General features: G+C 49.2%; 10 protein-coding genes across 10 annotated transcripts; 6 read left to right on the top strand and 4 right to left on the bottom strand.

The window, feature by feature from the left end:
* Positions 1–373: 373 nt before the first annotated feature.
* PHATRDRAFT_33776 (predicted protein) lies at positions 374–922 on the top strand (the record flags this gene model as incomplete). The annotated part of the gene is made up of 1 exon (XM_002178444.1): positions 374–922. The coding sequence occupies one exon, from the start codon at positions 374–376 to the stop codon at positions 920–922; it is 549 nt and encodes a 182-aa protein (XP_002178480.1).
* A 124-nt stretch (positions 923–1046) lies between these two features.
* Positions 1047–1307, bottom strand: PHATRDRAFT_10752 (predicted protein; the record flags this gene model as incomplete). The annotated part of the gene is made up of 1 exon (XM_002178172.1): positions 1047–1307. A coding segment is annotated over one exon (261 nt), but the record flags the coding sequence as incomplete, so codon positions are not given.
* Positions 1308–1775: 468 nt separating this feature from the next.
* On the top strand, positions 1776–2261 carry PHATRDRAFT_33775 (predicted protein; the record flags this gene model as incomplete). Its single annotated transcript, XM_002178443.1, has 1 exon — positions 1776–2261. The coding sequence occupies one exon, from the start codon at positions 1776–1778 to the stop codon at positions 2259–2261; it is 486 nt and encodes a 161-aa protein (XP_002178479.1).
* A 183-nt stretch (positions 2262–2444) lies between these two features.
* On the bottom strand, positions 2445–3929 carry UBA3 (ubiquitin-activating enzyme E1, protein 3; the record flags this gene model as incomplete). Its single annotated transcript, XM_002178171.1, has 2 exons — positions 2445–3797; positions 3894–3929. 2 exons carry the CDS (start codon positions 3927–3929, stop codon positions 2445–2447), a joined length of 1389 nt encoding a protein of 462 aa, XP_002178207.1.
* Positions 3930–4546: 617 nt separating this feature from the next.
* PHATRDRAFT_33773 (predicted protein) lies at positions 4547–5590 on the bottom strand (the record flags this gene model as incomplete). The annotated part of the gene is made up of 1 exon (XM_002178170.1): positions 4547–5590. One exon carries the CDS (start codon positions 5588–5590, stop codon positions 4547–4549), a length of 1044 nt encoding a protein of 347 aa, XP_002178206.1.
* Positions 5591–6713: 1123 nt separating this feature from the next.
* On the top strand, positions 6714–8071 carry PHATRDRAFT_18893 (predicted protein; the record flags this gene model as incomplete). Its single annotated transcript, XM_002178442.1, has 2 exons — positions 6714–6861; positions 7070–8071. Exons 1-2 carry the CDS (start codon positions 6772–6774, stop codon positions 8069–8071), a joined length of 1092 nt encoding a protein of 363 aa, XP_002178478.1. The 5' UTR covers positions 6714–6771.
* A 965-nt stretch (positions 8072–9036) lies between these two features.
* Positions 9037–9585, top strand: PHATRDRAFT_10830 (predicted protein; the record flags this gene model as incomplete). Its single annotated transcript, XM_002178441.1, has 1 exon — positions 9037–9585. A coding segment is annotated over one exon (549 nt), but the record flags the coding sequence as incomplete, so codon positions are not given.
* A 457-nt stretch (positions 9586–10042) lies between these two features.
* PHATRDRAFT_33770 (predicted protein) lies at positions 10043–11188 on the bottom strand (the record flags this gene model as incomplete). The annotated part of the gene is made up of 1 exon (XM_002178169.1): positions 10043–11188. The coding sequence occupies one exon, from the start codon at positions 11186–11188 to the stop codon at positions 10043–10045; it is 1146 nt and encodes a 381-aa protein (XP_002178205.1).
* A 213-nt stretch (positions 11189–11401) lies between these two features.
* Positions 11402–13300, top strand: PHATRDRAFT_44351 (predicted protein; the record flags this gene model as incomplete). The annotated part of the gene is made up of 4 exons (XM_002178440.1): positions 11402–11582; positions 11669–11870; positions 12011–12932; positions 13042–13300. 4 exons carry the CDS (start codon positions 11402–11404, stop codon positions 13267–13269), a joined length of 1533 nt encoding a protein of 510 aa, XP_002178476.1. The 3' UTR covers positions 13270–13300.
* A 497-nt stretch (positions 13301–13797) lies between these two features.
* Positions 13798–14628, top strand: PHATRDRAFT_33768 (predicted protein; the record flags this gene model as incomplete). The annotated part of the gene is made up of 1 exon (XM_002178439.1): positions 13798–14628. The coding sequence occupies one exon, from the start codon at positions 13798–13800 to the stop codon at positions 14626–14628; it is 831 nt and encodes a 276-aa protein (XP_002178475.1).
* Positions 14629–14850: the final 222 nt, after the last annotated feature.

The raw sequence follows: 14850 nt of genomic DNA, 5'->3' as shown, positions 1-14850 counted from the left end.
AGTGGCGTACCTCGTCGAAAGCCAATACTAGTAAATATAATCGTACAAAGTTGGCTCAAGTACCTTTCCTTTTGGTAAAAGATATGTTTCACAGTCAATGGAACCCAATAGCTTTTGGACAGTTAGATACGACTTTTATGTCCCGAAAAGCAGTGGGCGGAAAATGTCGCAAAGTTTGGGGCGAGTCATAAATTTCTCAAATCACGACTTGACTTTCGCGCACGCAAGCATCTCTCTCGAGAGAGGAAAACGTAACAGTCAGCGCGCACTTCCGTTTCGAGGACAAGCGAACGATCGATTCGAAGAAACCTGTCTCTTCTTTCCAGTCATTCGTGAAACTTTTCTTTTCAATAAACAACGCTCGGTAGCTACCATGGACCCGCAAAACAATGATCTAAGTCAGTCGTTGACCGGTTCAATGGGTGGAGGCGCGGATGACAACGCTTCGCAGACCTCGCAGCGATCTGGTGCGTCGTTGTTGCAGCGAATTCAAATGCAACGCAATCGCGAAGCGCAGGAACAATCCTCAAGCAGTTCCAACACATACAACCTCCATGCCCGGCCTGCTCAGCAAATTCAAGTGCCTCAATACAATCCGGGACCGAGTCAAGAAAATTTTGCCGGCGGAGGGCCTGTCTCAGAGCCTGGCAACAATCTCTTTTCGTCGGCGTGGAACAACATAAGTACCAGCGTAGAATCTGGCATGGCCTCGCTTCAGCAAGAGCGTACTGGCGGAATGGAAGCGAGTGATGCTTTGTTGGCGCCTTCCTCGCAAAACGAACATGGCGACGAAGAATACAGCATGTCGAAATATTTTTTGACCTTTGTCCGGGATGTCAACGGCCTGTTTTATTCCTTGCCTATGTGGGCCAGAGTCGTGGTTGTGATCATGCTCCTTTACGTGGCCGTCAAGCTGCTGTAGGTGATTTAATGCTTAGCCTTTTATACTTTATACATTCACTTTTTATGCCGTAGGACTATTCGGAGCGTCATTCGACTGCGATTTCTTGTCCCCGAAACGATTTTCTTGCCCCTTATTGTGTACTTCAAAATTGCTGTTGTTGAATACTTGGCAAGGGGAAAGGCACTCGTTGGGAGTCTAATTGCTTCGTCTCGTCAACCTCAGCGACTAAACAAACATTGTCTCCTCGTACAACGTATAATCCGAGCGGTACCTCCTCCACATCGGCATCTACACTGTACACCCTCTCGTGCGCATCGTTCAGTATCAAATTTTGGACCTGGTCATAGCCCGTCAATATACCCACAATGATTCGGCCATCACTTGTGACAACGCAAACAGATTCTGGTTTTACGAAGCGAAAAATGTGAGACGAAGCACGTATTGAACTACAGAAGTGATGGTGAACAGCAAATTGAAACGTACTGTCTCGCCAATCATTTAAAGAAGTAGCCATGGGGGGGATTGACGCTCATGTGCTTTGAAAATTGATCGATGCTCCACTGCACTCTGGATGTGTTCAAAGAGAATCGGAAATAACACCGTTAGCAGAAAAGGCCGACAACTTAGGCTGGGCTGCAAACGAAAATCGCTATGAAACAGGCCTGGTGCGAACAAATCCATCTCCACAACCTGTCCGTCTAACCGTCTTTTTACCTGTCTGTCGGTCGCTCTTGTTTTCACACTTGGTACAGCTGTTATTCCCTCGAAATCTTGTAAGGAACTGGATGTCTAGACAAGTGAGAGGAAAAAATCAGCATGAGGCTTGTATGTTTTACTGTTAGTCTTATGGCCTAACACAATCCTCACGACAATGATTGTTTTATCTCCAAGTGTTATGCTGTCCAAGCTGACGCCTCTGAAAAGCATTCTGTGTCTAATAAAAACGCCCGTTTGCTTTGGAATCGCTGTATCCGATCCTTACCTGTCCTCGGCTAGTGCTATAGCAGACGTCGAAAGGATATCACAAGTCGAGAGCATCATTCAAAATCACGGTGGGGTGGGGGCTATGGCATTTGCGCTTCCGCTAAGAAATTCATTGGACGATGAGCTCCGCCAAGGAGGCCTGCACGCTATTCGCAAGAAAATGCTATGTCGCGAGGGCTGGAATGTTCCGATTGGAGTCGTCATCGAGGAGCAACTTTCGCTTGAAGAAGCAATACAAATCGCGGAGGAAGATCCCGATCAGTGGGACGATATAGATTTTGCAGACAAATCTCTGTCGACGGAAGCTGCTATTGCACTCAACCATTTTCTGTGGATTCAAACGGGGGGATGGCGAACTAACACCTTTGGTTGAGACAGCCTCTGCAAACCACTTGAACTATGCTCCCTATTGGCAAACACGGACTATGATCAAATGGAGGCACGTGACAGCTGCCAGATAGTCACAGCCACGTACTCAAGCTCTGCTGGCTTGACTGCAAAGTTGTCTTGCTTAAAGCAAATCTACTTTTACAGTCAGTAAAATTGGATGGTTCTGTTATTCAAACGTAATTGACACCCCAACTGCAATGCTCTCAAGCAGGGGATCTGTTACAGTCAACTCTTCACCAGATTCCACAAGGGACGACACCGGCTTGTCTAAATTTGATCGAGTCGCTTTTTCTAGGGCTGGAGGCTTTTGCATGTAAAGCGTCTTTCCGCCTGAACTGACGAGGCTTGGCGATTTCAGACGCAAGGGACCCGCGCGAAACTCTTGCAATAGCTCGTTCAGCGTAGTTGTCTTAGAAATTGTCATTTTTTGCACAGTCGAGGTACAAACCGGGCAATCATCTTTTTGCTCGTATGCAAACGTGTGACAATGAACACCCTCAGACCCCATGTACATCATGTATGAGTTGAGATTCTGTGAGCAAAAGGTGATGTATTTTATCGCCTCATTCACGCACGCCGCCGCAATGATTGCGTTGGTACTCGCAACGGCAGGAATTATATTCTTGACTACGCCCATGGTTAGCATATATGTAACCCCGTCAATGTTGTACTGCTTTGCTCGCTCCAACGCCTTTTCGTAGACCCACTTCATGTCATCCGGATCATCACTGTCGAGCTTCTTATCGTGAAATTCTCTCGGCCATTGAAGAATTGACGCGTATGCAATGCAATGTTCCGGTTTGCGTGGAGTCTCGGCAATCGTGCATAACGGAAAAGCAATTTGTGGCGGAAAAGCATCGATTGTACACTCAAAGCAGCTCGTGATACGCGGCAGGATAAAACGAGCTTGTCCTGAAAATCCTTCCGTTCCGCCATCAATAATCGGAATGATTGAGGCTGGATCCATATCGCCGTCGTCATCGAACTCTACGAGTCCGACCACAGTCGCGTTGAGCCAACGACGAGCTTCAACGTTGTCGAGTCCCGATATGATACAATCAAAGGAGGAGTAGAACGACGGCTCCTTGTCCTGAATCATACCGTGGTGAGCTGTAACGCTCATCCAAGGGCAGCGCTCGTTGATGAAAGCAGCTGCGGTTTTCGCCTTTGATGTGCCGACATCTCGTTGACGGAATAAGAACTGACGATTTAGATTGGTCACGTCGATTGAATCAAGATCAATTACGTCCACATCTCTCACGCCGGACATCGCAAGATTCTTGAGAATTTCACAACCCAACCCTCCAGCACCGACGACGAGAATTTTGGCTTTCGTCAAAGGGGATTCATGGTCAGAAGCTGTAGTAGCGTAACAGGAACTTAGTTTCGGAAGCGGTTCAAACTCGCCACATGCCAATGGTCCAGTCTCGTTTCCGAAAGGCGACGGGCGGCTGAGAAGGGTCAGTAGAGACCCACGTATACCCCTAGCATTTTCAGACGATCTTCTAGTGTCAACTTCCTGGGGGATTGCGGTTAGAAAATAACCTTACATGTATTTAGCGCGTTCGCTAAATGATGCATCGATATCGATGCTGAAGTCGAACGAGCAACGTACCATAGGTTTCAAATTGTCCAGGTCGTTTCCAGCCATGTGGTCGAGACTTCGCTTTACCATAGTCGGAGGACTCATTCAAGCCACCAGACGCGTTCGTTTTCCGTTAGACTGATAGAAAATGGCTTCAACGGCTTGTCAGGCTGAGCTAACAATTTGTTCCTGTTATACACAATCAAGGTGAGCACTATGTGTGGATTGCGATTGCAGATGTAGTTGCTTCACTGATGCGAAAAGAAAAGTCACCTCTCTACTATTTCCAGGATCAAAAGAAACAAATGGCGTTTGTGCGCGGTTGCTTCTGACGGTGACATGTTTTACAGCTATTTACACGAGCCGGATTTCCAGGGGCAAAACAACCAGGGTTTTGGCAAGTAGCCCTACGAATTGCGAATTGCCAACAATCTTCACACCTAGCCACATAGGTATAGCTTCGGCTAATTTTAGCTCCCACATCGACTTTTACTGTTAACACAATCAAGAACTTATTACTAAGCAATCAAGAATTTGTTTTTATGCAATCATGAGATTGCTGATCAAAACCATTGTACCTTGAAAGCGGGGTCAAGGTTCCCGTAGCCGAGATAGTTAATTGCTTCTCTTGAAGCAAAACTTAGAGTTATGTTATTGCTAGTTTGCTTATTTTCCTTGACCAGTTAGAATCTCGTTGATAAGATTGTGGGAGATTCATCTTCAGTCGATGATTTCCAAAATTCCTTCGCTAACTTGATATAACCGATTTCGTAACATTCCGAATTGTACGGGTTCAATTCTTTGCTGAACATGGCATATGAGTTTTCTCGAAAGGCGTTGAAGAAATCGGATCCTTTCGTGTTCAACGGATTTGTTGCTGGGTTTGTGGAGGGCAAACCATGTACCTCAACCAAGATTTGCCGAGCGTCCACGTCGACCCAATCCTTATAATTACTCCATTCACACCACTCACAGTCAATTTTAAACAGATCAATTGTGCGATTCACGTGGTTTAGACGTTGCTGGGTCTCTTGAAAAGTCAAAATTTCTAAATGTCGGCCAGAGCTCTTGAGCTTGATATTGTATGCCTCATCATAGCTGCTACCAAGTCCCCATTTATGGTAGTGAATGTTCCTGCCTGCGTTTTGCGAGCGATCGAAATTACCAAAATCAAAAACATGAATTTCGCAGCGTTCGTGTCCGATCAAGTCGATCAAGCCGTCTTCGAACTGATATTGTCCGTTACTTCCGAAGGAATAAACCAGACAGTCGTCTTCTTTCTTTCGCAACCGATGCGGATCGCACACCCATTTTGGACCGTCTCCGTGTCCTCCGACTCGAAAGACGTGAGAGCACGTAAAATCTGGCTGCAGATTGTTGAGATACCAGAACCAAGGCCGCTCTGACCCGATGTCGGGACTGTTTCGATACATGTAATGTTGAAATGCCAAGGCTTTGCTACGCATCAACTTCCAGGTTTCATTCGGAATATCGTCGAAAAAGCCAAAACTGTGACTCGCCGCAAGATCTGTGGATTGCAAAGGTGAGGGTGTCTCTAGCTGGACGGCATACGTGGCTCGAAGCAAGGAAAAATTGAAATCGAAGGGTGCGAACCATATTTCGGTCGTTACCAAGAGGGCAAGGAATCCGGAAGCACAGAAAAAGAAACGGGGTAGTTTGTTGATAGTCCGGACCGGAGCGAACCTTACATTGCCATTGCGCACCATGGCTGCTTGTTTTCACGCTACCGTAATTGCCAAGAAATGCTGATTGTGGTCATACATGGAAGAGTGGACTGCTGCCATCACTGTGTGAGAACCAAATTTGAGCGAGAAGGATTGGCAGTAATCCTACGCGCAGGCCAAATGGGAGGCAAACGGATTTGTCTAGATTTTCGGTATAAATGTAAAACCCTTTCTTATATAAGGTATAGAGAGATCATTATTGTCACGTGATTGCTTAACATTATAAGATCTGGTTGAATATAAAGGATAACGGCTGTTTCCTTGTCTTTTCGAATCGACAAGAATATTCCTGCAGTTTGAACGGATGCCAATCAGCATGTAATTGAATATTGAATAGGTGACGGCTTTGTCCTCCTATTATGTATTCATATACCGCCTGTTTTATCCTTGCATTTTCGCCATCTCAGGATCAGGGATTGCTAATCGGTGCTGTATCGGCAGCTCGGCGACAACTCCAGAAGTTGTGTAACACTGATGTAAATTGCGCGTTTCAAGTTAAAGTTAGCTGTTTTAGAATCTCAGATAGCAGTAACTTCGCAAAACATCCCAGTATTTCTTTTCATGTTAGTTACGTAAGCATAAACGGCAAAGTGAACTGCGGATACTCACGGTGGGCAGACGCATTTTCGATGGATTCTCACCTTCATGTGGAACCTTCCAAATTTCTGCTAACTCGGTGTTGCTCAACGCCGAACGCTCTTGATTGTAGGAAATGAGGCTTTTGCGCTGCATACGCACAGAAGATCCGAAATGCGTGGACTTTGAATGGAGTTTGTAACATCCCGTTCTTTACTATTACTCCTATACCCCTTATTGACGTGCAAAAACGTCCGAAGTGTTCCAAATGTGGACAAGATGAGGACTCGGACCTACAATCACGACTCACAGTCACCCACTCCTACATCCGACGTGAGAAAAAACGATCAATTTTGACTAGTACGGTAAAATCCTGTAAATTCTGAATTCCGAATACTCAAAATGTATGTCTGACGTTGTGAACCGTACGCGACCGCGAAAAAATCGGACCTGCAAGGATTCTTTCTCACAGTCAGCTCGTTCGAGGGAGACAGACGCCAGACGCGACACTCACAGTCAAGCCCTTCATCATTTGGCCTACCGAGTTGTCGACTGTCAAAGTAAATCGACCACGATAGAGATCAATCATGTTCGTAGCCTTTCAAACTATTTCCCGCAACTCGTCACTGACCGGTGTGCTCCGCCGAAGCATGTCTTCCATCCCATCAACCATGAAGGTAAGCAAAAAAATCGAGTAGTCCAGGTCGATCGATGATCCAGTTTGAGAATAGGCGAGTTCCTTGGAGCACGTCGATGCACGGTTTCCTAGCGCACCGCCCGTCAAAGATCGGCGGGGGGACTGTAACTACGCATTGTTCTTTCCTTTCAATAGCACTGTTCTGTCTCAATAGTTCACACATTCTTTTCCTCCCGATACACGTGTAGGCTGCCGTCGTCCGCGAAACGGGTGACGCTCACGCCCTCAAAGTGGAAACGGACTTTCCTACCCCATCACTCGGAGCTAACCAGGTAATTGTCAAGAACGAATTTGCTGGTATTAACTTTATCGATACCTACCATCGCAAGGGTTTGTACGCCCGTGATTTGCCTTTCATTGGCGGCCAGGAAGGTGGTGGTACGGTCGCGGCCGTCTCGGACGAAGCCGCCGCTCAGGGAATCAACGTCGGTGACCGTGTGGCCTACTCCGTCTTTGGTTCATACGCTGAATACACGGCGGTTCCCGCCGCGAAACTGTTGCCCGTCCCGGACAGTATCGGTTTGGACGTGGCCACGTCGTGTGTCGTGCAGGGCCTCACGGCACACTACCTCGTCACGTCGGCGCACGCGGACTTGATCAAATCCGGCGAGTGGTGCTTGATTCACGGAGTCGCCGGTGGAACCTGCCAGTGGGCTGCGCAAATGGCGAAATTGCGCGGATTCAAAGTGATTGGAACGGCGCCCAAGGGAAAGGCGGATATTGCTAGCAACTTAGGTTGCGACGAACTGATCCTCCTCGACGAGGTTGCGGGAACGTCGTATGAAGACTACGAATCCGTGGACGTTACGGCCAAAGTTTTGGAAATCACCGGTGGCGCAGGTGTCAAGTGTGTGATTGACGGAATTGGCAAAGCAACCATGGATATTTCGATCAACTCGTTGGCCCGACGGGGTATTTTCGTGTCGTTTGGGAACGCCTCCGGTGCCGTCCCGGCGTTTCCCGTCTTGCGCTTGATTGGCAAGTCAGCCTATGTGACGCGTCCGAAATTACTAGACTACACTGTCGATCGCGAAGAATTGGTGTGGCGGGCTGGCGAAGTTTTCGACTGGTTGCAAGCAGGCAAACTCAAGGTCGCCGTGGACACGACCTTTTCCTTGGACGACGCTGCGGAAGGACACATGTATTTGGAAGCGGGCAAGAGCAAAGGAAAGGTACTTTACAAGATTTAAGGTGTAACACTTACGGAACAATGCGAAATCGTAGCATACATATAGACTCGGTATCGTTCTGACTAGTAGGAACGCCCAAAACAACGCGTTGGTTGACGGATCCACTTTCGTCTGGCCTTCTCTCGTCAAAAGCGAAAACGATTGTCCCACTACGACAAATGCTGACGTTTCCATGGTTGACGGACCGATATGTCAACATCTGCAGCATTCTGCATTCCCCCCGATCCCGCGATCCATCAAGTTCAAGCGGATCAATCCAAACTTGAACCACAGCGATCGGATGTGTGTGCGCGACCCCCCGCCCACCCGCACACCAGCCGCTCGAATACGAACACTTGGGGGACGAGAGAAAGAAGAAAATAAACCGAGAAAGATCGACCCCCCACCAGCTTGTGTCTCTCACTACAATCGACATATATTTCGGTCTGGTCCTCCCCTCAGGTGTCTGTTGAAATATCCAGATTATTTCCATCCACAAGATTTGTAAATCAACACTGATGAAGGCTCAACATCTTCTCTTGGCAGCTACTGTAGCCGTTACCGCGGATGCGTACACTACCGGCAACAGCGGAGCAAGAAAGTCCACGTTTGTGGGTCGCCAGGTAACGTCGACAGCGAGGATCTCAGTCCCCTCGTTGTTGCGGATGGACTCCGAATCCGATGTCATCGACCCCGTGGCACGGTTCAATCTGGAACAACGGTTACGGGAAAGCTCGACGCCCTTCCGAAGCCTGGAGCACGCCGAAGCACAGCACGGCATGCCCTGGAAATCTTCCATCGACCCAAAAGTCAAAGACGACGATCTTCTCTACATGCCCTTTTGGGAATGGCAAATGCAGTTTATGAAGGACAACCTCACTGATCTGAGAGTCATGCCTTGTACCAACGGGAAGAGAGATTTTGCCTTTAACGAAAACGGCCAGAAAAAAGCGCGTATTGTGAATCTTTGCGCATCCAGCAAGGAATACCACAAGATTCGCATGACCTACTACGATGCCGGCGACAATACCCAAGTCTTCAACTCGGTCTGGTATCCCGACCCGGCGTACAACCTTCCCGTCCTCGGCATCGACCTGCTGGCGTTCAACCGCAAAAAGTATCTCGCCATTGTTGACTTTCAACCCCTCCACCAAGACGAGAACGATCATTCGACGCCCTTTGAACACCTGCTGCAGCCCATCAAAGAGGAGTACGATACGCTCAAGGGCCGCATGAGCAGCAAATTTTACGACGAAACGCAGTTCTTTTCGCAACAAATGTTGTTTGCCCGTTTCGAAGACGAGGGTGTTGTGAGCCAAGATTTGTTCCCCGCCTTTTCTCGCTACGTCGAAACGCACTTGAATCTATTGCGTTCGACTACACCAGTCGCCGCGGACGTCTCCAATGTCTTGGCGCGTCAACAAGCCTACGATACATATTCTGCGGAACGGGATCCCGCCACGGGGCTCTTTGCTGCCATGTTTGGGGCCGACTGGGCCGCCGACTTTGTACACGACTTTTTATTCTCCTCTAGTACCCGGCCAGAAACCTTTGTCATTCCCGCCATGCCTGGAGCCCCACCACCGAAACAGGGCGGGGGTGGCAACCCGTTCGCCCAGGGAGGAGACCCTCACGCGGGGGTACCAACAAGGCCATTCGTTGCGGTAGCAGCTTCGCAACGGTAGAAACGCATACTTGCATGGCCCACCACGGTGGTTGTAGATTCTAGCGATATACATTTTATACATTTATATATATATACTAATACTGTATTCAAGAGATTACCATTTCTATGCACAAATTTCGATACAGGGAAAGAAGGTGGTCGTAGGAAGGGGGTTGCATCACACCACATCGATCAACGCAATCGTTTCGTACAATTCTCAAATCTGGTATCGCAATCATGGGGACAGCAACGTACGCATGCGTCTAGAGGGTTGGTTTTAGTGTTACAATTTCGTCCGGGGTCCGTACTCCTACTTGATCCAAATCCTACTTTTGCGAGAGTGGAAAGAGTACATCGTACACGTACTCGTCGGCCCAGTCTTGTCCAAACGCACGAGCTAGCAAGGCGTGTGCCGGATCCCGGGCGGCTGAATATTCGTCGTAGGCCGCGTGTCGATCCAGCACGGTGGGTACAGTGGACGGGTCCGGCGTGGCCGACTGCACCATTTCCACGTGCGTTTCGACGTACCGCTGATAGGCTGGGAACAACTCGTCGTTCACCATGCGGGTCGGGTCGCTGCCGTCCGGTGGATCGCGAGCCAGCAGCATTTGGGACGAGAAGAATTGCGTTTCGTCGTAGAATCGTTTCGTCATGCTCCCTTGCAAACTAGGGTACTGTGAACGAATCGACGCCAACGTTTCTTGGCGTGGTTCTACGTGACGACGATCAACTGTATGGTCGTTTTCGCTCGTGTGCAAGGGTTGAAAGTCCACTACGCACAAATGCTTCTTTTCGTTGAACTGTAGCAAGTCGATGCCCAATACAGGCAAATCATATTCTGGATTGGGATACCACAAGGATGTAAACACTTGGGTTCGGGGTCCCGCATCCAGAGTCGTCAAGCGTATCTGTTTATATTCGTCCGAAGCAAAGCAACACGTGTGCATGCGCATTGGTTTTCCAGAAGACCTTGTCGGCACGCTTGTCCCGCTTTCCACGTAAGACATGTCCCGCCCCGACCGGGAACGCACCGGCAGACCTCGAAAATTGGTAAGAGTCGATTTCATAAACTCTACCTGCCATTCCCAAAAGGGCATGTAGAACAGTTGTTCGTGGCTGTAACTGCCATCGATTGAAGATCGCCAAGGCATTCCGTGCGAAGTTGCGGAGGCGTGTGCGGATTGTTCGTGAAGCGCGCCGGCAGTCTCGGACTTTGACAAAGTACTGGTGCCGCCTCTACTCGGCGTATGGGATGATGGTGATCCGTTCCAATATTGCAGCACGTGGTTCAATCGCTGTACGTATTTCCGGTCGTCTTGGATACTTGGACGTTCGACGTCCATACTCCACCGATTTCTCCGGCTGCCATGTTCTCGCCAGGCGTGATGTTGTGGGATGGCCCGATACGGTTGGGTATTTTGGTACGTGTTGGACGACGCCGGTGTCCGATGGACCTGGTAGGCGCGGACCATTGTTATCGAACAAAGTAAGGCCATTACTCCTCTCCGATGGACCGCCCGCTGCCTACTGACCGATTCCGTTGGGACCGACATTGTCTAAAAAGTTTTTTTGCGCAAGGAAACTGTGAGTTTTGTATTTAATTCTGGTCGTCAAGTTGTTTCCTGGTCGTCTGTAGCTGTCGAGAAGTAGAGAAAAGAAGTTTCAGTCTATCTACGTGTGTATGCATGCAGGAATGTGATGGGGGATGCTGTGTGACCCCATCCCCGCTCCTGTCGTGTAAGTGTGCCGGAAGTTTGGCGGATGCGGCCCCCCCCCTACACGGAATCGTACGAATAATACCGTATACGGTATTTTCCTTTCGTCCGCCGCGCGGTGCTGTTTGTTCGGCTTGCGCAGCGTTGGATGGTGTGTTCCCAGTTCCACCCGTTCACGAACTCGTATCGTACCAAAATCTCTGTATCGAAGAATTCGGTCCGGTTTTTGTTTGACAGAACACAAACCTAGTTGTGATCGTCTCGATGAACTCGATACGCACAGTCGTCGTGATGTGATCGTTCCCACACGCCGCCTCGACCAGTCTGTCACGAGTCCGTCATACAGAAAAGACGTTCGCTTTTTTCTTCCAAGCCAAGAAAACGGACACGGAATCGTAAAACGGGGTCCGACGTTGGATTTTGGTTGGGGCACCCACCCGTAAGGGCGTGCATTTCCTCCAAATCTCGCTCTGGTTTCACTCTCACCCTAACTCAACGTGCTATCGTCCTTGTTGCCTGACCAATTACGACACTCTGTGTGTGTGTGTGCGTGTACACCAAAGAACGACATATGCCTAGTATGCTAGTGCTTCGCGTGGCCCAACGGCAATCGCGGAGTTTGTGTGCACGGGTCCGGACGGCACCCACGCGTCTTCGTCCACCGCCGACACGAACGTTCGCCACGACCAAACCGGACGAAGAGCGGAATCGTACTGCGGATACTACCGAATCCTTTCAAGATACGATACACCGGTTGCAGAATGAAGAGAACGAAAAAGTACAAGACAGTGGGTCGAACGAAAAAAGTAGTACCAGGAGTATCCTGCCCGACAACTTCCTGGCGACACTGGCCGACCAGTGGGGAGGCTTTCGCAAAGAAGTCGGTCACACGTGGAATGAGCTCGTTCGATCGGGACAACGCAAAGACATTAACAAAAAGATTCACCCCGTGGCAACTGCCGAAGGCGAGAAGCCCTACACGGGTCCGGTAGAAATTATGGTCATTGAGGAAGCGGAGCATTTGACGGCGTGGGAACGAATGCAGAAGCGACTCACGGCGGCACCCATTATTCAGGACATCTTGTCACGAACTGAAGAAATATACGACAAATCTGGAGCCCGAGACGCCAAGGCCAGGGTGGATCATATTCGGGAAGACGCCAAAGAAGCCTGGGAGACGTCACAAAATCCATGGGTGTACCGAGTATCGTCCGTATACGATACCCTGACGGCAGAATCGCCGGAAACCCGGGCCGTCAAGGAGCTGCGACAGCTCGATCCAGAATTCACTCTGGAAGACTGGAAGGCGGATGTCGTTGAACACACGTTGCCACAAATTATGCAGTGGTTTTTGGAAGGACGCATCAATCAACTGAAGCCGTGGCTGGGAGAGGGCGTGTTCAAGCGACTTGCAGCAGAAATGACGGCAAGAGAAAAGGAAGGCGTACAGATTGATACAAACTTGCTGGGAATCATGAATTCGGAGATTTTGGCCATTGAGGTACGTGCGGCGACGACCACCCAATAGCGCGAGTCGAGGAAAATCGTTCGAAATAATGTGGGAGCGAAACTAACCACTCCGACGTTACCCTGTTGAATTGCCACCACAGCCGGATGAAGTCAACAGGGGATCGCCTATTATCATTCTGCATTTCATGGCGCAACAAATTAACTGTGTGAAAAAGAAGAAAGACGACGAGATTGTGGAAGGAGCCGAGGACGATATCCGGGCGAACTCGTACGTGACTGCTTTTCAAAGAGAATACGACGAAGAAAAGGGTGAACTGAACTGGAAAATTGTCGACTTTCGATTCAATGGAGCTATTGCCTATCTATAGCGGATAAATAGCGACAAAAGCGGAGTGTGTTATACACTGTTCGTACTGTGCTACTAGTAGCGAGGTGAAGCCGAATGGTAGTCTGGGTCTTTTTTGTGATTGGGAACACGACACTGCAATTGCCGTTCTTTCCGTCTGTACGTACGTCTACCGAGAGTTGGCTTCCTTGACGAACCGGTTTCTTGGCAAGCCAATAGCGTGTTCCGTACCACCGTCCGTCCAGAAGACCGACCACGAGGTCTGAAAAGGTAAACGAAATTTGTCACTTGACATGCCCAAGGCAGAATCGTGACAGATTGGAACCAGTCCGGAAGGTTGAAGGATGGATATGAATACGTCAGCAAAGGACTCGAGGTCTTTTTCCAAGACCCGCAAACGGCAACAATTGCATCATAGAAGCGACCTCGTATGCCTCATCCCCCATTCATACGTCATCCACTGACGTCGACCCGTCACAAAATTGCAACCTCTTCGGCCCCGCTACTCTACCGCTGTCATCCTGTAAGCGTTGTTTGCCGTTTGTGGACAATGAAGACCCGTCGCGTGTTGCCTTTACTAATTGCCATGATTGGACTTTATCGTGGCTTGGCTGCTCCGCAGACAATTCAGGCATCCCGTCGGGCTTTCACAAAAACTGGCAAAACTCTGCGAGCGACCGTGGAAAACGGCAAAAACAATGCCAAAACGGTGTCCCAGAACCTCGCCGCCAAAAATGCCAAACTGGAAGCCGCCGCCTCCAGTGGCAGCATCTGGTCGATTCCCAAGGACCATCCGTTCGCCTTTCAGCTGTTTGTGGCAACCGCAAAGACGGCGGCTGCCGATTTAATGGTACAAATGGTGGCCGAAGGGAAGACTCTGTCGGAAGTAGACTGGAAGCGCAACGGTATTTTTGTCGTCTTTGGTTGCGCCTATCTGGGCGGCTTCCAGTGGTGGATCATGGTAAACAAGTACCGTCAGTGGTTCCCCACTATGGATCGTTTTGCCAAGCTATCCTTTGCCGATAAACTCAAGGACAAGGCCGGGATTCTGGATGCCGGGCGGATGGTATTGTTTGATCTGTTTGTGCATTTGCCCTTTATGTACTTCCCAACGTACTACACCGTCAAGGAATTTGTTGGTGGCAAAAGCTGGAATCCGGCGGATTGGGTCAAGGACGGAGTAGGGAAATACGCCAACAATATCCAGGACGATTTGGCGGCCATGGTCAAACTTTGGGGACCCAGTGACTGCATTCAATTTATTTTACCGTTGCATCTGCGTATGCCCTTTCGTCACATTGTATCCTTCTTCTGGACCGCCTACGTTTCGTTTACCCGTGGTGCAATTGAACCGGCGGGCGTACCCTTACCTACCAAATAGGTAGCAATCCGGATGATGCCGTAACTGATCATCGCGTTGCGTCGGTTGTAAACTAACCCATACATTTTAAAAAACAATATTTGCCAATTTTTTTCTACTACTTCAGGTTGTAGATAGGTAGATATGTAGAACACCCTTCCACTTAGTGCGGGAGGGGTTGGTGATGAGAATGCATCCGCGGGACGGGTGGTTTTTCGTGCAAGGCAACGAAGAGACGGACCC

The sequence above is a fragment of the Phaeodactylum tricornutum genome, chromosome 4 (genome assembly GCF_000150955.2).
Source record: "Phaeodactylum tricornutum CCAP 1055/1 chromosome 4, whole genome shotgun sequence".
NCBI classification, from domain to species: Eukaryota; Bacillariophyta; class Bacillariophyceae; order Surirellales; family Neidiaceae; genus Phaeodactylum; species Phaeodactylum tricornutum.
Note: the sequence above shows the minus strand (reverse complement) of the source record. Positions and strands in the feature narration are given on the sequence as shown.